Genomic DNA, 23,697 nt, shown 5'->3' on the forward strand with positions numbered 1-23,697 from the left:
TCTTCACTGAAAATTTGAATAACTAGTATTCCTGCAAGTTTGTGATTTGACTTCACATTCATTTCTAATAAAAAAATTCAAAAGGAATTTGAAGTATTTTCAGATTGGTCATGTATTGAAGTGACTGGCATTAGGAAACACAAATACTCTAAGGCAGTATCTTCAGTCTAGGACAAAAGTAATTCTTGTTACTGTTAATTTTAAGATACCTTTGTATTCCAGAGAATTTGAAAGTGTTAAAGGTTTGCATCTTAGTAGAAGCATTGAAGCACTGTAATTAGTCCATACCTCTCTTCATTTTTGAAATTGAATTAATCAAAAGTTGTGAGGTAAACATAATTTTTCTGAGCTTCAACCTAGAAAGCAGAACTAGCACATTTTGCAGAAATAATTCTGGCATAATTATAAATGCTTACATTTTCTGATTTCACATGTGAATTTTTATTTATAGAAGTGTACATTTTGGAGATGATCTCTGACTTTTTAATTGAGGCTTAGATTACATGTCTCTATAGCTGTTAATTTACATGACTTAAAATATTTGAATTTTTGAATTACTGACTGTAGAGTATGAACTCCAAAAAAAGAAAAGTATAAATTGTTTCCTGTGCACATGGAACAGAAATAGACAACCTCTGGGGCATTTGTAACCCTTCTGAAAACAGCTTTGAAATGGGTAAAATACAATTATGAAGTAAATAACTATGAATTTGTTTTACTAATATGTCAGTTTGATCTCAGTGTTTGTAAAATTGACTGAAATTCATATCATCAGTATATAAAATGTTGTCAGATCATTAACAAGATTTTAATCTTTCTGTGTTTGAAATTTCTGTTTTCTCTTTCTAAATCAATCCCTCCACCCCCAATATAAACAGAGGTGCATTATTAACAACACTCATCGCCTAGTGGAACTTTGTGTGGCCAAGTTGTCCCAGGATTGGTTTCCACTTCTAGAACTTCTCTCCATGGCCTTAAATCCTCATTGCAAATTCCATATTTACAACGGTACACGTCCTTGTGAATCAGTTTCCACAAGTGCTCAGTCACCTGAAGATGAATTATTTGCTCGTTCCTCAGATCCTCGATCACCAAAAGTGTGTTGGTTTGTTAATTTCAGAATTAAATATTAAAATTGTTCTGTTTTATCTTAGAACTCCAATGGCATTAATCTCCTTATTTTAGTTTTGTTAAATGTAGGTCTCTGATTAAAGACAAATTATTTAATGTGAATTATTGAGTTATTACTGTTGAACTCATAGCCAACTGTACTAAATGTAATTTTATGCTTGAACAAAGCTTAATTTTTATTTATTTGTTGATGAAGATGCTCATAGGAATCTTATCTATGTTTCCCTGCATAGCAGTGATTCAGTACTTTCTACTTTAGAGGACATAAATAACTGCTATAAATGATGAACATTAACCATACCTTGTTTGTACTTACATATATATATTTTGTACTTAATATATATTGAACAATTAAAAACATTTAAGTAAAGAATATGTTAACACTTGACTTTCTGAGTTCTATTATTTTGCTTTCATACTTTTTTTTTTAAACAATGCATTCAGTTTCTTAGAAAATGTTAGCATTGATGAGCATCTGACTTTTGAGTCGAGTAAATAATCTTTTAATTTGTCCTTATTTTATAAGGATTATATAATTTCCTTTATATTAACCCAAATTATAGCCAGTTTCAAGGAGACAGGGTGGGAAAAAACAGGAGTTAATTATATCAGTAGAGATAAGAAAAACAGGCAAAAGCACAGAACCAGTAGACCTGGTTAGGGAAGTAGGCTCTTAGGGACTTACATATATGTCTATTCTCATGTCTGAGTGACTGAACTGAACTGAACTGATTTTCATGTGTTAGTGACTTAAGCATTACCTTAATGGCCTTTTAATGTCTCAAAAGGCTATTGACTATTATAAATAAATTTGAATATTTATTTTAATTAATGTTTAAATATATGGAAGACATTAGTATTAGAAACCACAGGACATATCTTTGGTGTGCATATGTATGCGGTCATGCTCATTAAAATAGAGTATAAAATTAATGCAAAACAATATAGAATCCCTATAAAAGGACATGCAGTCTCTAGGTAGAGTTAACTTCCCTGTTCTTTTAGCAATTTTGAATGTCTTGCATTTCTTTTTCTTGCTTAACGTCTATGGCTAGGACTTCAGTGATATGTTGAACAAATTTAATGAAAACAAACATCGCTGTTTGTTCCTGAACTTGGAGGAAAAGCTTTCAGTATTTCACCATTGAGTTTCATCTTTTCTCTGGGTTTTTCAGTTCAGTCGCTCAGTCATGTCCGACTCTTTACAGCCCCATGAATCGAAGCACGCCTCCCTGTCCATCACTAACTCCTGGAGTTTACTCAAACTCCTGTCCATCGAGTTGGTGATGCCGTCCAGCCGTCTCATCCTCTGTCATCCTCTTCTCCTCCTGCCCCCAATCCCTCCCAGCATCAGGGTCTTTTCCACTGAGTCAACTCTTCGCATGAGGTGGCCAATGTATTGGAGTTTCAGCTTCAGAATTAGTCCTTCCAGTGAACACCTTCAGAGTCAGTCCTTCCAGTGAACACCCAGGACTGATTTCCTTTAGGATGTACTGGTTGGACCTCCTTGCAATCCAAGGGACTCTCAAGAGTCTTCTCCAACACCACAGTTCAAAAGCATCAATTTTTCGGTGCCCAGCTTTCTTCACAGCCCACCTCTCACATCCGTACGTGACCACTGGAAAAACCATAGCCTTGACTAGACGGACCTTTGTTGACAAAATAATGTCTCTGCTTTTTAATATGCTGTCTAGGTTGGTCATAACTTTCCTTCCAAGGAGTAAGCATCTTTTAATTTCATGACTGCAGTCACCATCTGCAGTGATTTTGGAGCCCCAAAAATGAAGTCTGATACTGTTTCCACTCTTTCCCCATCTATTTTCTCAGTGATGGGACCAGATGCCATGATCTTAGTTTTCTGAATGTTGAGCTTTAAGCCAACTTTTTCACTCTTCTCTTTCACTTTCATCAAGAGGCTTTTTAGTTCCTCTTCACTTTCTGCCATAAGGGTGGTGTCATCTGCGTATCTGAGGTTATTGATATTTCTCCCAGCAATCTTGATTCCAGCTTGTGCTTCTTCCAGCCCAGCGTTTCTCATAATGTACTCTGCATATAAGTTAAATAAGCAGGGTGACAATATACAGCCTTGACGTACTCCTTTTCCTATTTGGAACCAGTCTGTTGTTCCATGTCCAGTCCTAGCTGGGTTTTTATGTGGCCCTTATTATGCTGAGGCAGTTTCCTTGTGTTTTTACTTTGTTGAGTGTTTTTGTCAAGATAAGGTGTTGAATTTTGTCTAATTAACTTTCTGCATGATTGCGGATTTTTTGTTTGCTTTTTTCTTCATCTGTAATGTGGGATATTAGATTGATTTTTCTATATTGAAAGATTCTTGTATTCTGGGAGAAAACACTGCCTTGGAATGTCATATATTTAATATGTTGGTAAATTTGAATGCTAGTGTATCATTGAGGGCAGTTTCCTTACAGTCTTTGCTTAGCTTTGGTGTCACACTAATGTTGGCCTCTTATATTTAATATCATTATTAATTGTAGATTTCATTCTGTTGAGCAAGTGTTGTGTTGAGTTACTGTTTCCTCTTTTCTGTCTCCTTGTCCTTGGCTTCAGACAATTTCATTAGTGTGTTTTGGCAGTCTTACTTTCTTTTCACCAGACCTATGGGATGTGAACAAATACCATTTTGTAAACCCATGCTGCTTTTGGCTCAAGCTATACAGAGAACAGATCTCTGAAATATATCTGTGACCGTTTCACAGGGACAGTTTCTGTTCTTTTAAAATATAACTATGTATTTATTATATTGAAATTTCCTACTTATGACTTAATTCAAACAAAGCTATTTCTAATAGTAACTTTTAACAATTTTCTTAAACAACTCATTTGTATTGCAGGGTTGGCTAGTGGATCTCATCAATAAATTTGGCACGTTAAACGGGTTCCAGATTTTGCTTGATCGTTTTATCAGTGGATCAGCATTAAATGTTCAAATAATTGCAGCTCTTATTAAGTAAGTTATTTTGAAAAATTAATATTCATTGTCTATAGAAATGTAGTTTAATACCTTGGAAATAATTGTTTCCATTTTCTACTCTGCTTTTTTCTTGTTTTAAACTGTTAAAAAATTTAAGTGTTGAAATTAGTTCAGGATTTAAGTTTTTGTAAAAGCTTGGGATATTTCAGAAATAATGTTTTTTTCTTATTTTAGACCATTTGGACAATGCTATGAGTTTCTCAGTCAACATACAGTGAAAAAGTACTTTATTCCAATTATAGAAATAGTTCCACAATTTTTAGATAATTTAACTGATGAAGAGCTGAAAAAAGAAGCAAAGAATGAAACCAAAAATGACGCCCTTTCAATGATTATTAAGTCTCTGAAGAATTTAGCTTCAAGGATTCCAGGCCAAGAAGAAACTGTAAAAAATTTGGAAATTTTTAGGTTGAAAATGATACTCAGGTAAGATACCTCCCTCTGTAAATAATTACTTGCCTAGTTTCTTACAATGATACTCAATCCCAATGTTTCTTGTAGATTGTTGCAAATATCTTCTTTTAATGGGAAGATGAATGCCCTGAATGAAATTAACAAGGTGATTTCTAGTATATCATATTATACTCATCGGCATGGTAATCCTGAGGAGCAGGAATGGCTGACAGCTGAGAGAATGGCAGTAAGTCCCTTTGCTTCTTTTGTGAATAAAAATCTGCTTATTAGTTAGTACCTGTTAATGTTAGAAATAACAACAAAATTAATTCATATATTAAGAATTTGACTTAATTATGGACTAATTTAAATATGAAAACTTGTTTATAGCAGTAATAGCAAATGATTCATTGTTAGGAGTGGTAGGCTCTTATGATGCAAGTATAGTTTGATGTGTTGGTTGAAGTGAATAAGGTTACCTTTAGAAGGGATTGGTAGATCTGGAATTTAGTAATGAATTGGTGGGGTGATAATTTGCCAATTCAGTTTTAGAAGTTTTAAAAAGCAGGTGATAATTAAAAGAATAAAATTTTGAAAAGTAACATGATTTTTATGATCTTTGTTTTTAGAATACCTGTTTCAGCATCATCTTGACATTGATACACCACAGATACTTTTTAAAATTTTTTTTTTACCATAGATACTTTTATACATTTTTAGGGTTAAGTGAGTAGCATCTAGTAAGTTGTAATGATAAATTACTCAGTAATATTTTTTGAATGTGTGTTCTTTGCCAGCATTGGATGTGTGTATCTGTAAAGAATAACCTTTACCTTAAAGGGATCTTCATTTTTTTGTGGGAATAATCAAAATGTGAAAAAAGTAATATGAAGGCATTTGGTTGATATTGAGAAGCGTATATAACCTAGAGCCAGGTTCTAAATCAGTGTTGGGGGTCAACATTCGTATATGCAGTTTGCTTGCCTTGGGATGTTGAGCATTGACTACTCAAAACTGTTGTCTGGTAGGCTTCTTACCAGTTTTTGAGAGATGAAGAAACTTAAGTTTTCAAAAAATTTTGAAGCAATTTGTCATTGCTGTGTAGTTTTTTTTATTATTTTTGTAAAAGAATCTAAGGCAGATTGTAAATACAACATTTACTGTTCTCCAAAGATAGTTAAGAGATGTTTTCTCTCTTGTATTTTTAGGAACATTTTCTGTATGTGAAAAAAGTAGATTTTCTGCTTTTATGTAGTACAGTTTTTAATGAATTTATATTAAAATAACAATAAACACATTACATTAGTGAGATATAATTGTATGTTTAGCACATCTGTGGGAATGCTTATGTTTAAAATTGGATCCTATAGAGTTATTGTAATATTAAATTATTGCTGTCATTCAGTCACTAAGTTGTGTCCAACTCTTTCGACTGAATGGACTGCAGCACCCCAGGCTCCCCTGTCCTTCACTGTTTTCCTGAGTTTGCTCAAATTCATGTCCATTGAACTGGTGATGCCATCCATCCATGTTATCCTCTGTTGTCCCCTTCTCCTCCTGCCTCTTCTAGCATCAGTGTCTTTTCTAGTGTGTCACCTGTTTGCATTAGGTGGCCAGGGTATTGGAGCTTCAGCATCAGTCCTTCCAGTGAGTATTCAGGGTTGATTTACTTCAGGATTGACTGCTTTAATCTCTTTGCTGTTCCTAGGGACTCTCAAACTCTACATCACCACAGTTTGAAATTGTCAATTCTTTAGCACTCAGGCTTCTCTGTTGTTCAAATCTCACATCTGTTCATGACCTGCTGGAAAAACCATTGCTTTGTATGGACTTTTGTTGGCAAAGTGGTGTTTCTGCTTTTTCATATATTGTGTAGGTTTGTCATATCTTTTGTCATAGTTTTTCTTCCAAGGAGCAAGTATCTTTTAATTTTGTGGCTGTGGTCTCCATCTGCATTGATTTTGGAGCCCAAGAAAATAAAATCTGTCGCTGTTTCCATTTTTCCTCCATTTATTTGCTATGAAGTGGGACTGGATACTATGATTGTAGGTTTTTAATGTTGTTCTAAGACAGCTTTTCCCCTTTCTCCTTCACCTTCATCAAAATGCTCTTGAGTTTCTCTTCACTTTTTGCCTTAGGGTGTTGTCATCTGCATATCTAAGGTTGTTGATATTTCTCGCAGAAATCTTGATTTGAACTTGTGTTTCATCCAGCCTGGCATTTCTTATGCTGTATTCTACGTATAAGTTAAATAAGCAGGGTGACAGTATACAGCCTTGACTACTCCTTTCCCAGCTTTGAATCAATCTGTTCTTTCATGTCTGGTTGTAACTGTTACTTCTTCCCTGCATATAGGTTTCTCAGGAGCTGTGTAAGCTGTTCTGATATTCCCATCTCTAAAAATTTTCCACTTCGTAGTGTTCCACACAATCAAAAGATTTAGCAAAGTCAGTGAAGCAAAAGTAGATATTTTCTTGGAATTCCCTTGTCTTTTCTGGGATTCAATGGATGTTAGCAGTTTGATACGTGATTCTTCTTCCTTTTTGAAATCCAGCTTGTACACCTTGAAGTTCTCAGTGAAGCATAGCTTGAAGTGTTTTGCATATTACCTTGGTAGTGTTGAATTGAGTGCGGTTGTGTGGTAGTGTGCACATTCTTTGGCATTGCCCTTCTTTGGGATTGGAAATCGACCTTTTCTAGTCCTGTGATCACTGCTGAGTTTTCCAAATTTGCCGGCATATTGCATGCAGCACTTTAATGGCATTTTCTTACAGGATTTGCAATAGCTTAGCTGATATTCCAGCACATCCACTGACTTTGTTCATAGTAATGTTTCCTGAGGCCCACTTGACTTCACTGTCTAGGAAGTCTGGCTCTAGGTGAATGACCACATTATTGTGGTTATCTGGGTTGTGATGATCTGTTTTGAATAGTTCTTCTGTGTATTCTTGCCACCTCTTCTTTTTTTTTTGAAAAAGGTAACTTTATTTATCTACTCCAGTATCAAGTTACTTAATAGACACAGGATGGTGGGAGGCTGGCATACACAGTCCCATTTACGCTGGGGCCTTCAGGGTGCAGAGCATCACTCCTGCAAGGGTTACCATACCTCTTAATCTCTTCTGTTTCTGTTAGGTCCTTGCTGTTTCTGTCGTTTAATAATGAGCACATCCTCTGACACATGATACTATATGTTTACTGTATACAGTATAATGACTTTCTTAACATTATCAAGTGGTTATAACAAATTTACTTGGCACCCACTGTTGCTTAAAGAAAATTTTTTTGTCCTTATGATGTGACACATGATCTGATTTCTTAACTTTCAAGTAAACTCTTCAGTGGTGTTAACTCTAGTCATCATCACTGTTGTCCCTTATATCCCCAATAGTTATTTATCTAACAACTGGAAGTTTATACCTTTTGATCACCTTTTTCCAATTCCCTCTCCCTATTTCACTTCTTAAAAAATGTTTCTTCCTGCTTTGAAATAAAATTTTGTATTATATTTAGGAATGGATACAGCAGAATAATATCTTATCCATAGTCTTGCGAGATAGTCTTCATCAGCCTCAGTATGTAGAAAAGCTAGAGAAGATTCTTCGTTTTGTGATTAAAGAAAAAGCTCTTACATTACAAGATCTTGATAATATCTGGGCAGCACAGGTAAGGAATTTAAGATACTGTTTTATTTTTTATAAGCAGGACACTAAAAATTAAGTATTTTGTGGTACTCATTATGTAATGGTATATGAGTTTCTTGATATAAACAGAAAGCTTGCCAAGAATATTTTTATTGAAAATTAAAAATTTTTTTTAGCAAGAATATTTTAAAAATAAATTTCTCCCATTATGACACCCTCTCATAAAGGGTGTAATTGTATATTATATAACAATTATATATAATGCCTAGATTTACAACAATTATGTCTTCAATGTTTGAGGTTTATAAGTTACAGATTTCACATTTTCTCTGAATTATGTAAAGAAACAAATGTTACAAGAATGGTATTACTGTGTTACTTATAAAGCTTATGATTATAGTGGAACATTAAAACTTTTTTTTTTTTTGGCTGCACTGGGTCGTCTTTGCTGTGCAGACTTCCTCTAGTTTCTGAGAGTGGCGGCTATTCTCTCATTGTGTGTGGGTTTCTCATTGCAGTGTCTCTTGTTGTGGAGCACAGGCTCTAGGCACATGGGCTTCAGTAGTTGCAGCAAGTGGTGCCAGTAATTGTGGCCCCACCGGCTTAATTGCCCCATGGCATTGGGATCTTCCTCAATCAGGAATTGAATGTAAATTAACTGGTGGATTCTTAACCACTGGACCACCAGGAAAATCCTAGACCATTTAAACTTTCCATGAGGACAAATAAATTTTTGGTTTCTGAATTATTTCCATGAGGATAGATACATTTTTGTATTATTTCTGAATTATTAATGTATAATTTAGTTACCTGATGGCAAGTGTTCTGGGTTGGTCATGTGGTAAGTACAAGTACGCTCTGGATTACAAAGCTTATTTTAAAGAGAAACCAATGAAATGTTCATTTGCCATTGTTGAGCACTTAAGTTTCAATTTTGAAAGACTCCATTATTTTGCCTTATTTTTTCTTAATTTTATTAAAAAAAATTCTGTCATAAACTTTCCTATGAATTCCTGGAGCTTATTACTAACTATATCATGAAATTGAGTTTAAAATTTATTTATACAAATGGCAGCTTTAAAGCATTTATAGTATTTGTAATTAAATTTATATCTAGATTAAGCAGGTAGAAATATTTTACTGACTAATAGAGTTTGACACAGTAGAGGTTATTTCCTGTTTCTGTTCAGATTTGTGTGATATGACTTTGATTTTATTTATGTCATAAATAAATACTACTGTTTTGTTTTTTCATCAGGCAGGGAAACATGAAGCCATTGTAAAGAATGTACACGATCTACTGGCAAAGTTGGCATGGGATTTTTCTCCTGAGCAACTTGATCATCTTTTTGATTGCTTTAAGGTAGAAATTCAAATAGTAAAGTTGTACCATTTCATTTTCAGTAGGTTTAATTAGTTAGATGTGTTTTATGTTGACCTGTATACTAACAAACAAATTTCATTAAGGAATCTCTGAGAAGGAATTAGTTTGTTATGTGTTCCAGTCAGAATGTAACAGTTTTTATTACAGTAATTTTCTTCACAAATACAGAAATAGCTATTTTTCTTTTAGATTTAGTTTCACCTGCCAATTATTGATTTTGCCCTTTTTCTTTAAAAATTTTTAAATCTTTATCCAGTGTGGGTTTATTTGTTTGTTGGCTGCACTGGGTGTTTGTTGCTTTGCATGGGCTCTTCATTGATGACTTCTCTTGTGGAGCATGGGCTCCAGGTCCACAGCCTTCAGGCTTGTGGTTTCTAGAATGTGTATTTGGGTAGTTGTGGCTTGCGGGTGTGGGGAATCTTCCCAGACCAAGGACTGAACCCATGTTCCCTGTGTTGGCAGGTGGATTACCATTCCCTGAGCCTCCGGGAAAGTCCTTATTTTACTCTAGGTTAATATAAATTACAGAAATGTAGGGAAATATGTTATAGTGCAAAGTGAGACATGAACCAAGTGTGGAGACAAATGAGACACTAAAAACAGTTTTGCTCTGGGCTGATGTATATAGGGAAATAGGAATTAGATTTAGAAAGAAGTTCAAGAGACTCACATATCTGCATTGGGATATTTGGGGACTTGAAAACAATGTTTCTTTATAGTTTTTAAAATTGAGGATTATGGCTCAAGAACTTAAAATCATATTTTATTGTTCCTGAATGAATATTCTAGTAACCATGTTCCTTGGAACTACAGGATTTTTTGCTGAAAATAGCTGTTGCATTTAGGTGACACCTTAGGTTGGTTCAATGTCTTGAGAAAACAGTTTGGCATTATTTGTTAAAGTGTAGGTTTTTGTGTCCTACAACACAGCTTTTATATTCCTGAATGTATTCTCTGGAGAAACTAATCATACGTATACCAGAATACATGTTTGATAATGTCTTTATTAGAATTATTTCTGTTTATTCCAAGTGGGAAGATTCACATGTTATAAATGGTAAAAGGATAAATAAAAATGTGGTCTAACCTAATAGTGGAATGCTCCATGTCAGTGAAATTAATACTTTTAGAATTGTGAACAAATGGATGAATTCACTAATGTGAAGGAATCTTTCATACATTTTTTAAAAAATTCTACTGAAGAGATTAACCACTGAACAAGAAAATAAACATTGGGAAGTTGTAAATACTCTAAAACTTAATTTCAGAGAAAACTTTTGAAATATTTATGTCAGAAATACTAGCCATGATGACATAAGAATGGAATGGCATCAGGTCTCCTTTGAATTCAAAGATTTTCAAGATGGTCTGACTATAACTGTAGTAATTCCTTTATGTAGTATTCCATTATTCCATTAGTGCACAATTCCAAAGTGCATTGCTACTTTGGCTTTCCAGGTGTTCACTGAACATCTTTTATTCATTAAGAAGCATCAGTTTTTGAGGTGTTAATAAACAAACTGATAATTCATATAGTGTTTCATTGTGTCTTAAAGATAAGACTAAGAATGTCTTAAAGAAAGCATAGAGTATGGGTCTGTTAGCAGTTCTCTATAGTTTGTAACTAAATGATCCTGACATATCCTCAGTTAAAATAGTTACTCCTTACAGGAATTTTTATTTTTTGTCTTCTCTGTGTTTGTACTGATTTACAGTCCTGTGGTAACAGAATTGGTAGTTTTTCACAGTGTGGTAAGTTTGAAATTCTTCCTCATGGAAGCACTAGTCTTCATAGTCTTAGTCGATAATAAGACTTAAGATATTTTTACATGACCTATTTGCTTTTACTGTTTGTTTCCTTTTTTTCTGGACTCCAAAGAGTTTCTTTGTATATATGATGCTCAATTCTTGTCAGTGTTTTAAAAGTATTTCTCAGCTTTATTAGCATTTTATTTCTGACTCAGTAACCAAACATGAACTAACTGTATGGTTAGCTCATATATCTTTATTATCTTTATCATACTAGTGGAGGTAAAGTAATATCCCAGTGGTTCTGATTTGCATGTTTCTTGACGCATGTTTCTTGATGTCTGATGTGAGGCATCTTCTTACGTATTTAGTGATCATTTGTTTATCATCCTTAAGAAATTCCCTTTTAAATCATATATCCGACTCTTTGATTTCTAAGAGTTCCTTGTACATTGTATACAGAGCCCCTTATTAAATTATGATTTGCAAATATTTTCTTTTTGATAGTTTACTTTCTTGATGTCCTTTTTGTGACAAAGTTAATTTTTTTTTGTCCAGGTGAATTTTGTGTTAATGAAATGTTTTAAATACCCATTTTAAAGTATATGATTCAGTGAGATTTCATACATTCCTGGTGTTGTGCAGTCACTGCCTTTGTCAGAATCCAAAACATACTCACAGTCCTGTTATTCTCTTTCTGCCCTTCTTCCTTTACCCTGGAAACCAAGAGTCTACTTTCTTTCTCTAAAGATTTACCTATTTCTGATAAGTGTTTTTAAATTTTTATAAAGTTCAGTTTATTTATTGGAGGGAGAATTCAAAAAGTGCAAGGAGTCTTATAGTTTTGGTTTCATATTTAAGAAGTTGTTGCTTTATCTGCAGTCTCAAGAATTTTTGAAAATGATTTTAGCTTTTATCTTAAGCTTGTAATGAGTTTTGAGTGATATTTTGTGTGTGGTTCAAACTTCAAAAAATTACAAGGTCATTTTGGCTATTGACAGGTCTTTTGAAATGACTTAAAAATTTAGCATTAGTTTGACAGTTTCATAAAAGAAATTAGCTAGCATTATGATAGGATTATGATAGGCAGTTGTAGCTTAGTGTGCATTATATTGCCATCTTAACAATATTAATCTTCTAATGCATGAATATGGAATGTTTCTGTTTATTTAGAGATGACTTTTCATTTACTTAGGTCTTCTTTAGTTTATCAGTTATTGAAAAAGTGCTTATTGAATTTTGTAACCAAAATGTGATTTCTTTTTCCTTGTTACTATAACTGGAAGTTTTTTCCTTTTTGGGGGGTTTGTTCCTATCTAAAAACATAACTAGAATATGGAAATAAAATTAATACTTTAAAATTTTTCTTGGATCATTAGCCTTATTAAATTCACTGCTTTGATGCTTTTTGGTGAATTTCATATCATTTCCCAATAAAAGGTAGTTGTTTTTCTTCTTCCTTTTCAATATGAATATCTTTTCTGCCTCTCTACAGTAGTTTCCCTATTCAGTTTAAACCATGATGTTAAAAAGAACTGGTGAAAGTGAGCATTCCTGATCTTAAGTGGAAGCTGTTAGTTTTTCACTTATATATCACAATGTTATATATCACATTTATATACATTGTATATCATTGTAATGATATCACACTGTTTTATACAAGTTAGCTATGGCATTTTGTAGATGCCCTTTGTCAGGTTTAGAAATTTACCTCTTATTTCTAGTTTATTGAATATTTGAATCTAGAAAGGGCATTGGATGTTATTGGTTACTTTTTCTTTGTAAATAGATGTTCTTGATTTCTGGTCATTTTTACCCTATATTACATTAATTGATATTTGTATGCTCAAATAATCCTGTACTTTTGGAATAAATTCCACTTGTCATGATGTATAATGCTTGTGCATGTTTCTGAATTTAATTTGTGACTTGATATTTTTAGGCTTCTTGCTGTCAAACTTTTTCTAGGGTGATTGTACTATCTTATATTCTTAGCCACAATTATGAGTAATCCATTTTCTCTAGATCACTGTCAGATTTTAATATATTTACTTTTTTTTTCTGTGATAGATGTGCAGCAGAATCTAATGGTTCTGATTTGTATTAATGGCAAATATGTTGAACATCTTTGATGCACTTACTTAATATATGTGTTGAAGTATTCATGCCTTTTGCCTGTTTTATTGTTGGGTTGTTTGTTTTCTTTAGTTTACAGAGTGTACTTCATGTGTTCCCCATGGTAATTACTTTTTAGATATGTCCAAGCATTTGCTCCCAGTCTTAAGTTGTTTTATCCTTTTACTAGGATATTTTGATAGCAGAATTTGTTCAAGTGAAGTTCTATTGATTACCTTTTAATGGGTCACACTTTCAGTGTCAGCCAGGGAGTTGTTTACTAAAAAATAAATCCCAAAGAATTTTTACTGCATTATGTTTTCTGAAAATTTTATAATTTATAGTTAAGTCATTCATTTGATCTAAATTCTGTGAGAGTTAAGATTTCAGGGATTTTGATTGTTGTGACAGTTTTTTGGTGTGTTTGTTTTGGTTTTGGTTCCCTCTGTATGTTCAGCTCTTCTACCATTAGGGAAAAACCATCTTTCTTCTTGCCTGCATTAAGATTACTTCTGCATCTTTGTCAAATATCAGTTGGGTTTATTAGTAAGGTACTATTTCTAGGTTCTCTGTTTTGTGTCATTTTCTGTGCCTCTCAGTATTAGTTTTGATTAGTGTTTGCATATCAATTTTGTGGTCAGGCTCAGAGATTCCTCTCATTATATAATATCTGTCTTTATTCAAAATTATGTATTTTAGTTCCCTTGTCTTTACATGTACAATTTTAGCACAGTCTTGTCTAATACGGAGAAAATATTGCTGGGATTTGTCAAATATATTAAACCTGTGTATCAATTTAGGGAGACTTAACATTTCTGCTATCTTCAGTCTTCTGTGAAAACCATATTGCTTTTTGTTAGAATGTTGAGTTCCTTCTTCTGCTTCTGAACCCTGTAACAACATTTATTTTATAGTTAGGAGTATAAATATATTTTCTGAAGCAATTATAGATGTTCCTATTATTTCTGATATTCATAAGTTGATCACTACTATATAGAAATAATCTGTTGTGTATACTTAACATCCTGTGGTCTTAAATACGGTAGTCTTTACATTTTTTCCTCTGAACTCCTTGAGATTTTTCACATATAAAATCATATGATCTTCATGTTTTTTCTTCTTCCTACATGGTTGTCTTTTTTAGTCTTCCCTTATATCTAGAATTTCTTATACAGCATTTTCTTAGTCAGATATTAAAGAGAAAAAGCATTCATGTTTCACTAATAATAATGATAACTGTATTTTTCATAGATGTCTTTCATTAGAGTTGAGGAAGTTCTACTCCATTTCTATTTTGAGTGTTTCTGTCATAAATAGATGTTAAATTTTGTCAGATTTTTTTCTACATTGATTAATATGATTGTTTTTCTTTTTTACTGTTAATGTAGTGGGTTACAGTAATTATTTTTCCTGTATTGAATCAGCAAGCCATCCCTCCCTTGCTGATGGTCATGTCCTATTACTCTGTTGTTGCTAAATTCCAGTTTCTAGTATTATATTGAGGAAGTACAAATCTGTATTCATGAGGGGTTGGTCTGTAGTGTGGTGTGTGTGTACATCAAAGTAATCTTTTGTAAAATAAATGGGAAATTGTGTTCTCCTATTATATGGAAGAAATTACATACAATAGGTGATAAAAGTGCTACGTAGAAATCTTTCATGAAACTATTTTGGTCTGTTGATTTTATTTCTGGAAATTAGTAAATTATGAATTTAATTTTTCATAAGTTCTTCTACAATTATGTTGTATGAGTTGTAGTAATTTGTATTTTTTCAGTGGTGTAGTTCATATCATATAAATTGTCAAGTTTATGTTTGTTGAGTTGTTTCTGTTATTCCCTATTATCCTTTGACATCTGCAGCCTGGATAGTGATATATTTGTTTCATTTTTTATTTTAGTAATCTGTATATTTTTCTTTTCACCTTGTTCAAATATTGGAAGTTTGTTAGATTCTTCCAGACCACCAAGTATTTCTTTCATTGTCTTCTCTGTTGTTTTTCTGATATACTGTACCCAGACTAAATAAGAACCACCCATTCTCACTCATGCCAGAGCTGGAAACTACCCTGCTAATTTCATCTGTATGATTTTTACTGCTCTAGGTACCTCATTCAAGTGGAATCACATAATACTTGACTTTTGGTATCTGGTGTATTTCGCCAACTGTCATGTCCTCAAGATTCATGCATATTGTAATATATATCAGTTTTTTTACATTTTAAGTGAATAATATTTCACAGTATGGATATGCCACATTTACTTATGGGTTCTTCCATAGATGGACACTTGGATTGTTTCCATATTTAGCTGTTGTGAATTGAAAATGTCGCTGTGACTGTGGGTATAGAAATGTTGGTTTGAGGCCTTGCTTTCAGTTCTTTTGCATACATGCCCAGAAGTGGAAGTGCTGGATCATGTGGTAATTTTATTTTTAATTTTTTGAGAAACTGGTGTACTGTTTTCTGAAGCAGCTGTACCATTTTACATTTACACCAGCAGTACACAAATGTTCCACATTCTTATTGATAGTTGTTATTTTTTTGTTTTTCTGAAAACAGCCATGGTTATGCAATATGAGGTAGTTCCTCATTGTAACTTTGATTTGCATTTCTCTGATCAGTGATGTTGAGCATCTTTTGTGTGCTTGTGGTGCATTTGTGTCTTCTTTGGAGAAAAAGCTCTTAAGTTCTTTGCCAATTTTTGAACTAGGATGTTTTGTTGTCGAGTTTTAGAATCTCAATGTATTTTGTATTAGGTATCTTTTCCCATCTTTTTATTATAAAGTCTGCAGTGTTAGAAGTAAAGTAAATACAAATTTTGCTTCTTCTGCTTTTTAGTCTTATTTTGAACACTGTTCCCTCAAATGGGAAGTAAATTGTGCCCTTGAGGTGTATATGTGGGTGTAGTGAATTGACTATAATTTATCAGTCATGTAATTAAAGCAGTGGTGACCTAATAATACATGTCTAAACTGACATTGATGTGATTTTTTTTTTTTCTAGGCAAGTTGGACAAATGCAAGTAAAAAGCAGCGTGAAAAGCTACTAGAGCTGATACGACGTCTTGCAGAAGATGATAAAGATGGTGTGATGGCACACAAAGTGTTGAACCTTCTTTGGAATCTGGCTCATAGTGATGATGTGCCTGTAGACATCATGGACCTAGCTCTCAGTGCGCACATAAAAATACTTGATTATAGTTGTTCCCAGGTATGTTAGTGCTTCTTTGCTTTTTTTTCTGACTTCCCCACACAAATAGGATGACTTTGTCACAGAATAATTCCATTATTTAATCATTCCAAGAGTAATATTTAAGGATTGTCTTAACTTATATTGTCATATAAGTCTAGTTTCCTCCTTTAACTTTTTCTAACAAGTTCTTGTGTCATTCACTGAACATTTTTAGTACATTGTGAGAGGGTTTGTGCAGATGAAACAGCTCATTATAATAATATTGGTGATGGTCAAATGAAATTGTGATTCACTAAAACCAATTATTACTTTGGAAGTAAGGATAATTAGATTTTTTTGCTCAAAACAAGTTTTGCTTGTTTTTGCAAGTTTGCTCTAAAACAGAGGTTTTTCTTATTAGCAAGTTGTAACAGCTTCCCTGCATTTATCTTATGAATGAAAGTTTACTATAATCATAGACAAAAGGACTAAACACTAAATTATACCAGATTTTTAGAAAAAAAACTTAGCATACTACATTGTCCAACATTTAAAATTATCCTTTTCTGTGAAAACATGTGCCTGTTTTCTCTTCCATTCTGTTTGTGTGTTGATTTCTTTTTATTCTTATGATAAAGTGGTATTTGTTGATCTTTTTAGAAAAAAATACACCAACATCACACGCACATATAATAATACTTGGGATTGTATGTTTTGCCTTTTATATAATTAAGAACCTTATAAAACAGTTAAAATTCAATGCTCACCTATAAGTGTGTCTTAAAAATCAGATTTTCTGTTAATATTCATGAGCTTGGAATTTATACCATATTTCAGATATATCTGAATCCGTGGAACACTGACTCTGTAGTAGTTTCTTACAGTTTAGAGTTCATGTGATAATTTCAAATGAAAAACATATTGAAAGTGTTTTATTTCATTAAATTATTATAATTACATCATCATTTTTATGAGGCTTAGCTTAAAAGTTTTTCTACTTTGTATTCTCTAAGTAATTTGGAGGTAGAGTTATATTGAACATTGGTCCTTAAACCATAATTTTATGTGTGTGTGTGTGTGTGTGTGTAAGGATCGAGACACACAAAAGATCCAGTGGATAGATCGATTTATTGAAGAACTTCGCACAAATGAAAAGTGGGTAATTCCTGCGCTGAAACAAATAAGAGAAATTTGTAGTTTGTTTGGGGAAGCACCTCAGAATTTAAGGTAAGGATTTTACTTCAGAAAATTATTTTTATTTATCTTATGTTGAAAACAGTGTATCAGTAATAGATTTTAACAAAAATAAGAGTGGGAAAACAGGAAGCTTAATGAACTTAAGATTTATTGATTGTATTTTCCTTTATATTTAGTGTCAATTAATTTATCCAGTTTTATGTAGCAATTAAATATGAATTAAGATATTGCCTTCCACACTTAGTTCAGAATTATCCCAATTCCAGTAGATATTCCAGATATTATCACAGACTAGATGTTCTTTATCTCATTTCTTATTTCATCTTAACCTTTTCTCCCAGTTCTCCCTTCCTTGGCTTTATACACATTCTTAGTCCCATATGATAGTATTTCATGCAGTCTTTATTATATTCATAACTGGTTAACTCTGATATATTCTCAGTATTTTTTAAAAATTAATTTAAAATTTCATACTAGTGAATAGTATTTTTCAAATTAGGGTGGCAGGGTTTTACATTTTCTTGAATTTTTAATAGTTAATCCTCAGAGATAAAACTAAATGTGATATAAACTATAGAAGATGATCAATCTTTATTAAAAGATTTTTTTTACTCTATTTTGGCTGATTTTCTTAAATAGCTAATTTTTTGCATTTGAACTTGATGCTAAATTATTAGTAGTTATTATAATTATCCTTTTATATTCTTGTAATAAATGTTGAGTTAATGACAGGAGAGAAGAAGGAGCTCGTAAAAAGTTCAGTGCAGTGGCAGGAATACTCACAGTACAATCAGGACTTGTGATGGTGAACTCCAGTGTTGACTGAGTTGTGTGGTTCTCTAGCTGTGTAATCTAAGAATGCTTCTCCAGCATTTAAAAATATTTTTCCTCTATATAAGACAGTTATGTGATTGCCAAGATCCTTTATAACTTAAGACTTGTTATTATGTATATAAACAGGATTCCTGTTTAAAAGACTTATTTAATGCTGCTTTTATATTTTTCAAGTTGTATTTTTAATCTTTTTTGTCCCCCTAATGATGAAACAATTACATGAAATTAGGAAATTCTATGGAGATAAATAACTGCAGGAAATACTGAAATAGTATAATAATACTTATTTGTGAGGCTATATCTTTATTATGTTTGATCTCACATTCATGCTTACCTTTTGTCTTTTTTCAGTTGTATCCTTTTTTGTATTGCTTAAACATGCAGCACTATATTATGACGACTTGTCATTTGATCAGTAGATTTATAATGATGTGACAGTTGATTGATTTTGTTGAAAATGCAAAACAGGAAGGAAACTAGGTGTCTTTCTGGTGGTTTCCAAAGGCAAATCTGGCTACAAATTTGGTGTACTAGAGTGAGCCTCCGTGGCTAATATCCTTGATAATGTAAATTTGCACCTAACTGCACAGTAGTTGTGCTTTGACATCAGTATCATGTACATTTAGTATCTTGGGTGAAATTGGAAAATACTGATATAGTTTTCAAGTAAAAGCTTTAGAATGAATATTTATGTTTTGAGGCCATAGTTACTGTCAGATTCCTTAATGTTTTGTGCTTATAAAGGAGACTATTGACCAAGTTTATAACAAATATAAAATATTTTAACCTATTTAAAGTTGCAGTTAGAATTTAATATCTATAAACTTAGTTATAGCAGTGTTCTTTTGCCTAATTATACTGCTAAGTTCTTCTCATTTTAGTCAGTCTCAACGAAGTCCCCATGTATTTTATCGTCATGACTTAATCAATCAGCTTCAGCACAGTCACGCCTTAGTTACTTTGGTAGCAGAAAACCTTGCGACTTACATGAATAGCATGCGACTATATGCTGGAGGTATGTATTATGGACTGATATTAAATTTTGGGTCAACCTGGCCTTCTTTCTCTATATTTTGTTTGTCCTGATGTTAATTAGACATGACAAATTTTTAAAAGGACGAAGAAATGGAAGTGAATAGGTCTACAAGCTTTGCAGGGTTCTTTAACAGGTGCTTGTCTGTCTTCCTGCTCATCTTTGTTAAATTGATTTCTTTCCTTTTGTACTTTGGAACTTTATCTTGTACTTATAAACTAAGTTGTCGATTTTATAAGTTGTTACCTCTAAGTTGTTGTGGTTGTTACATTCTGGGGTGTACTCCTTTTAAATGTTTTCTTTGTAATTGCTGTCACTTGTAATTGCTTTACAAGAAAAACTGATTTTCCTATTGTTCATTTTGTCCAAGCCTATTGTTTACATGTATTAGAGTTGTTTTTAGTAAGTTAAATTGATGTTTTCAGTTCTTTAAAGAACTTGATTAAAAGAAACACTCTGCTAGAGCACAGAATACTCTGTTAACTTCTACCTCTATAGTATAATACGTAATTTTTAGGATAAATAAAACCTCAGCCACCTTGTAGGTGCAGTTTTTTATATTTGAGTATGAATAACTTTCCCTTATTCATTGTTGAAGATAGGATTAAGCTCAGTGTTGAAGTGAAAGTGCCGCTCAGTTAACAACACGCATTCAGATGTGTTAAATTCAGTCACACATTCAGGTTTTGACACAGAAGTGTGGATGTTTGTAATAACTCGTCATTGGAATAGAACGGTAGACTGTGTATGTCTCTACCTTTAATGCTTGTGGAGTGGAGTGTAGTTGAGTAAAACAGTGTTTGTAGACATACCTTAGTGTTTGCTAGTAAATACTTCACTGTATAAGTTACATAAACCTGTTGGAAAAATTTAGCCTCTCTTGAAGTAACCTGATAATCACACTGCATTATCTCATATTTTACTCATTTTGTCCATTCTAGCTATAGTGCTAGAAAAGCAATCAAAGAATCAGGTACTAAAATGATCCCACTCAATGTATTTATTAGATACCAAACTTTATTCTTAGCAGAATGTTAGGATGGGAAAGAAACTGTAGGCATAAAACTATGTAGTTCATTTTGTCTAGCAAAAGTTGCCCAAATCAGCAACATAGATGAGAAATTTGCATGTAGTTCTCTTCAGCTTTTCTTGAGTTAAGAGTCCTCCTACATGCTAGTTAGGACTTCCTCTAAAAGTCCAGTCAGCTACATATTTAACTGGAATTTTTATTAATTTTTGTGTGAATTACTATGTTATTTTACTGTCCGTGACATGAATTGAAGCCAGAATTGCTACAGTGGGGTGGAGCAGGTGTGCATTTCAGCCTTACTATGATTATATATTCTGTTTAGTCACATTACAGTTGTGCTCTTGAGTTAACTCACTTGCGTGATCTTAGGAATGTCAACATTCTTCCTTAAATCATATTTATGATGCTTCTTTTCAAGTTTTACCAACTGTGTAGATTTAAAAACTAACATCACTTCATAGCTGTATAAATTGTAAGTTAAATGGTGAGGATTTATCATATCTGTAAAATGAGGACAACAGTAGTTATAACTTAATGGCTATTTTAGAAGTAAGAGTTAATGCTTGTTACTGGACTGGTGCAAATGTAGTTGCAGTTTCAGAACATGATTTTTATTTTTATTTATTTTTTTAGAACATGAATTTTTAGTCATTATAACTAGGCTCAAACACATCTTTATTAATCAGAATAGGAACCATTATAATCAACACATTTTGCCAGCACGAAGTAAGTTTATTCCTATAGCTTAAAAATCTGTGCCCCAGGATTTGATACACACTTGAAAAGCATTTTCTGCCTCCTGCTGGTTGTGGAAGCATTTTCCCTTCAAAAAGTTGTTGAGATGCTTGAAGAAGTGGTAGTTGGTTGGCAGAGGTCAGGTGAATATGGCAGATGAAGCAAAACTTTGTAGCCCACTTCTTCTGAAGCACTGGTTGTGTGATGTGCTGTTGGACGCTGTGGAGAAGAATAAGGTGCTCTCTTGACCATTGCCGGCTGTAGGCTTTGCAGCTATTCGTGCATCTCATCAATTTATTGCACATACTTCTCAGATATGGTTTTGCCAAGAATCAGAAAGCTGTAGCAGATCAGACTGACAGTAGACTGCCAAACATTGGAGCTTCTTGGTCCAGCTACTGAGCTGGTTGTCATACAAATCCACTTTTCATTTCATGTCACAATCCAGTTGAGATACGGTTCTTTGTTGTTGCCTGGAAGAAAGATGACACTTCAAAACTAATGTTTTTGAATTGTGGTCACCTCAGAGATATGCTTATTGAGCTTTTTCACCTTTCCAGTTTGCTTCAGATGCTGAATGACCATAAAGTGGTTGATGTTGAGTTCTTTGGCACTTTCCTCTGTAGTTGTAACAGGATCAGCTTCAATGATGACTGTTGGTTTGTCATTGTTAACTTCTAGTACCTAGACCCTGCGTTTCACTTCTTCAAAACTCTAGGCTCTTTTGCAAAACTTTTTGAATCATTGCTGCACTGTATGTTTATTAGCAGTTGCTGGGCCAGATGTGTTGTTGATTCTACAAGTTTTCTCCATGGCTCTATGACCTGTTTTGAACTGCAGTAAGAAAATCATTCATTTGCTTTTTTTGTCTAACATCATTTCCCTAGTCTAAATAAATATAAAATAAACAGCAAGTAATGTCATTAGCAAAAAAACATAAAGTGAGAAGTATGCATTTAAAGGATGTATAACATAATTCACATTTACTTGGCAGTGGATTCCAGTATCAAATGACAAAGTTCATCAGTGCAAAACTGTAATTCCTTTTGCACCAATCTACTAGGATTTTGGCTGGCACATAGCAAGCTCTTGAAACTTTTTTGTATTAATGAGTTTCTCTGAGTTAATTGATTATGTGTCATTTGCTTCTAACCTTTTCCATCTTAATATACTATTTGTATTTCTTACTAGTACTCTTTAGCAGTTGATCTTTAACTGTAGGGACAAAATTATTTATTAAATTCTATGATTATGATGCACAACTAAAAAACATGACAAACCTTTGTGGTAGCTTCTGTCTAAGAAGCCTATTGCATGGATCTAAAGCATATGACAAAATATGCAACAGGATATTGTGAGATTCTTTGCAGTTCATGGATGTTTTCTGAGTTTCATTCCAAGAGTGTTTTGCATTTGCCATGACTACTGCATTTGGGATTTTTGGTTTTGGAAAAATCATTTCTGTGATGGCATGATCTTATGACTTTTACATGTGAAAGGTGAAAATGAGCTCTTTTTTACATGAAGTTATGGCCCAATACTCCAGGAATTACAGTTGAAGAAAAATTGTTAATGTTCATCAGCAAAATATCATATCTCATGTAGTTCATTAGAAGAAATATCCTGTGTTGATTTGAACTTAATGAGAATTTTATGTGTCATTTTTCCCATTTCTGAGCAAAGTTTATAGGATTTACACTTAATCATACAACCATTGGAATTCAGTTAAGCTTTTGTTTCCTAAGGATTGCCACTTTGCATTAATTCTCTTTGTTTTTATTATGACTGGCTATTTTCAAGATCAATTACCAAAAAAAAAAAAAGCAGCCTCTTTACAAGTCATTTCATAACCACACTGTGATAAAATGTGTATTCTATGGTTTTTGCTTATTAATGATTTTTACTCATTTCTACCCGTTGGCCATTAAGTACTGTTAAATATTTGTGTGTTCTTACGAAGCTGTTTCTTTGGAGAAATAACTGTTTCTAGGACTACCACAAGAAAGAATGGATAAGTCTTCAACAGGATAAGTGTTTTTAGAGAATCATATTGCAGTGTCAAAAAGGAGTCACTTCTCAAAATAATGATACTGTGGATGATAGCCTGAATTTTCAATATATGATTCCATTGGTTCACAGTGATATGAATAAATGTCAGCTTATAAATGTAGGAAAACATAGTCAATAATAAAATGAGTGAAAGTTTATTGAGGATTGGAATACTGACATAGTATCAGAGTATTCTTTGACAAATTATTCATTAGAGAGAAAAAAGTTGTAACTGTGTA

The 23,697-nt window shown here is 33.0% G+C and overlaps 1 protein-coding gene across 4 annotated transcripts in view; it reads left to right on the top strand.

The window, feature by feature from the left end:
- Window positions 1-23,697, top strand: part of LOC110132251 (ubiquitin carboxyl-terminal hydrolase 9X-like) — a 144,579-nt gene that overhangs the window by 41,154 nt on the left and 79,728 nt on the right. For all 4 annotated transcript variants that reach the window (XR_002312416.2, XM_020885471.2, XM_070464606.1 and 1 more), the window contains 9 exons: window positions 879-1,097; window positions 3,984-4,099; window positions 4,298-4,549; window positions 4,625-4,763; window positions 8,030-8,182; window positions 9,419-9,523; window positions 16,413-16,619; window positions 17,671-17,807; window positions 19,493-19,626. Coding sequence is in view for 3 of the 4 variants with exons in the window: in XM_020885471.2 (XP_020741130.2) it covers window positions 879-1,097; window positions 3,984-4,099; window positions 4,298-4,549; window positions 4,625-4,763; window positions 8,030-8,182; window positions 9,419-9,523; window positions 16,413-16,619; window positions 17,671-17,807; window positions 19,493-19,626 (1,462 nt within the window). In the remaining variant the exon portion in view is untranslated. The remainder of the gene's footprint in view (window positions 1-878; window positions 1,098-3,983; window positions 4,100-4,297; window positions 4,550-4,624; window positions 4,764-8,029; window positions 8,183-9,418; window positions 9,524-16,412; window positions 16,620-17,670; window positions 17,808-19,492; window positions 19,627-23,697) is intronic.

The sequence above is a fragment of the Odocoileus virginianus genome, unplaced genomic scaffold (assembly GCF_023699985.2).
Source record: "Odocoileus virginianus isolate 20LAN1187 ecotype Illinois unplaced genomic scaffold, Ovbor_1.2 Unplaced_Contig_32, whole genome shotgun sequence".
NCBI lineage: Eukaryota > Metazoa > Chordata > Mammalia > Artiodactyla > Cervidae > Odocoileus > Odocoileus virginianus.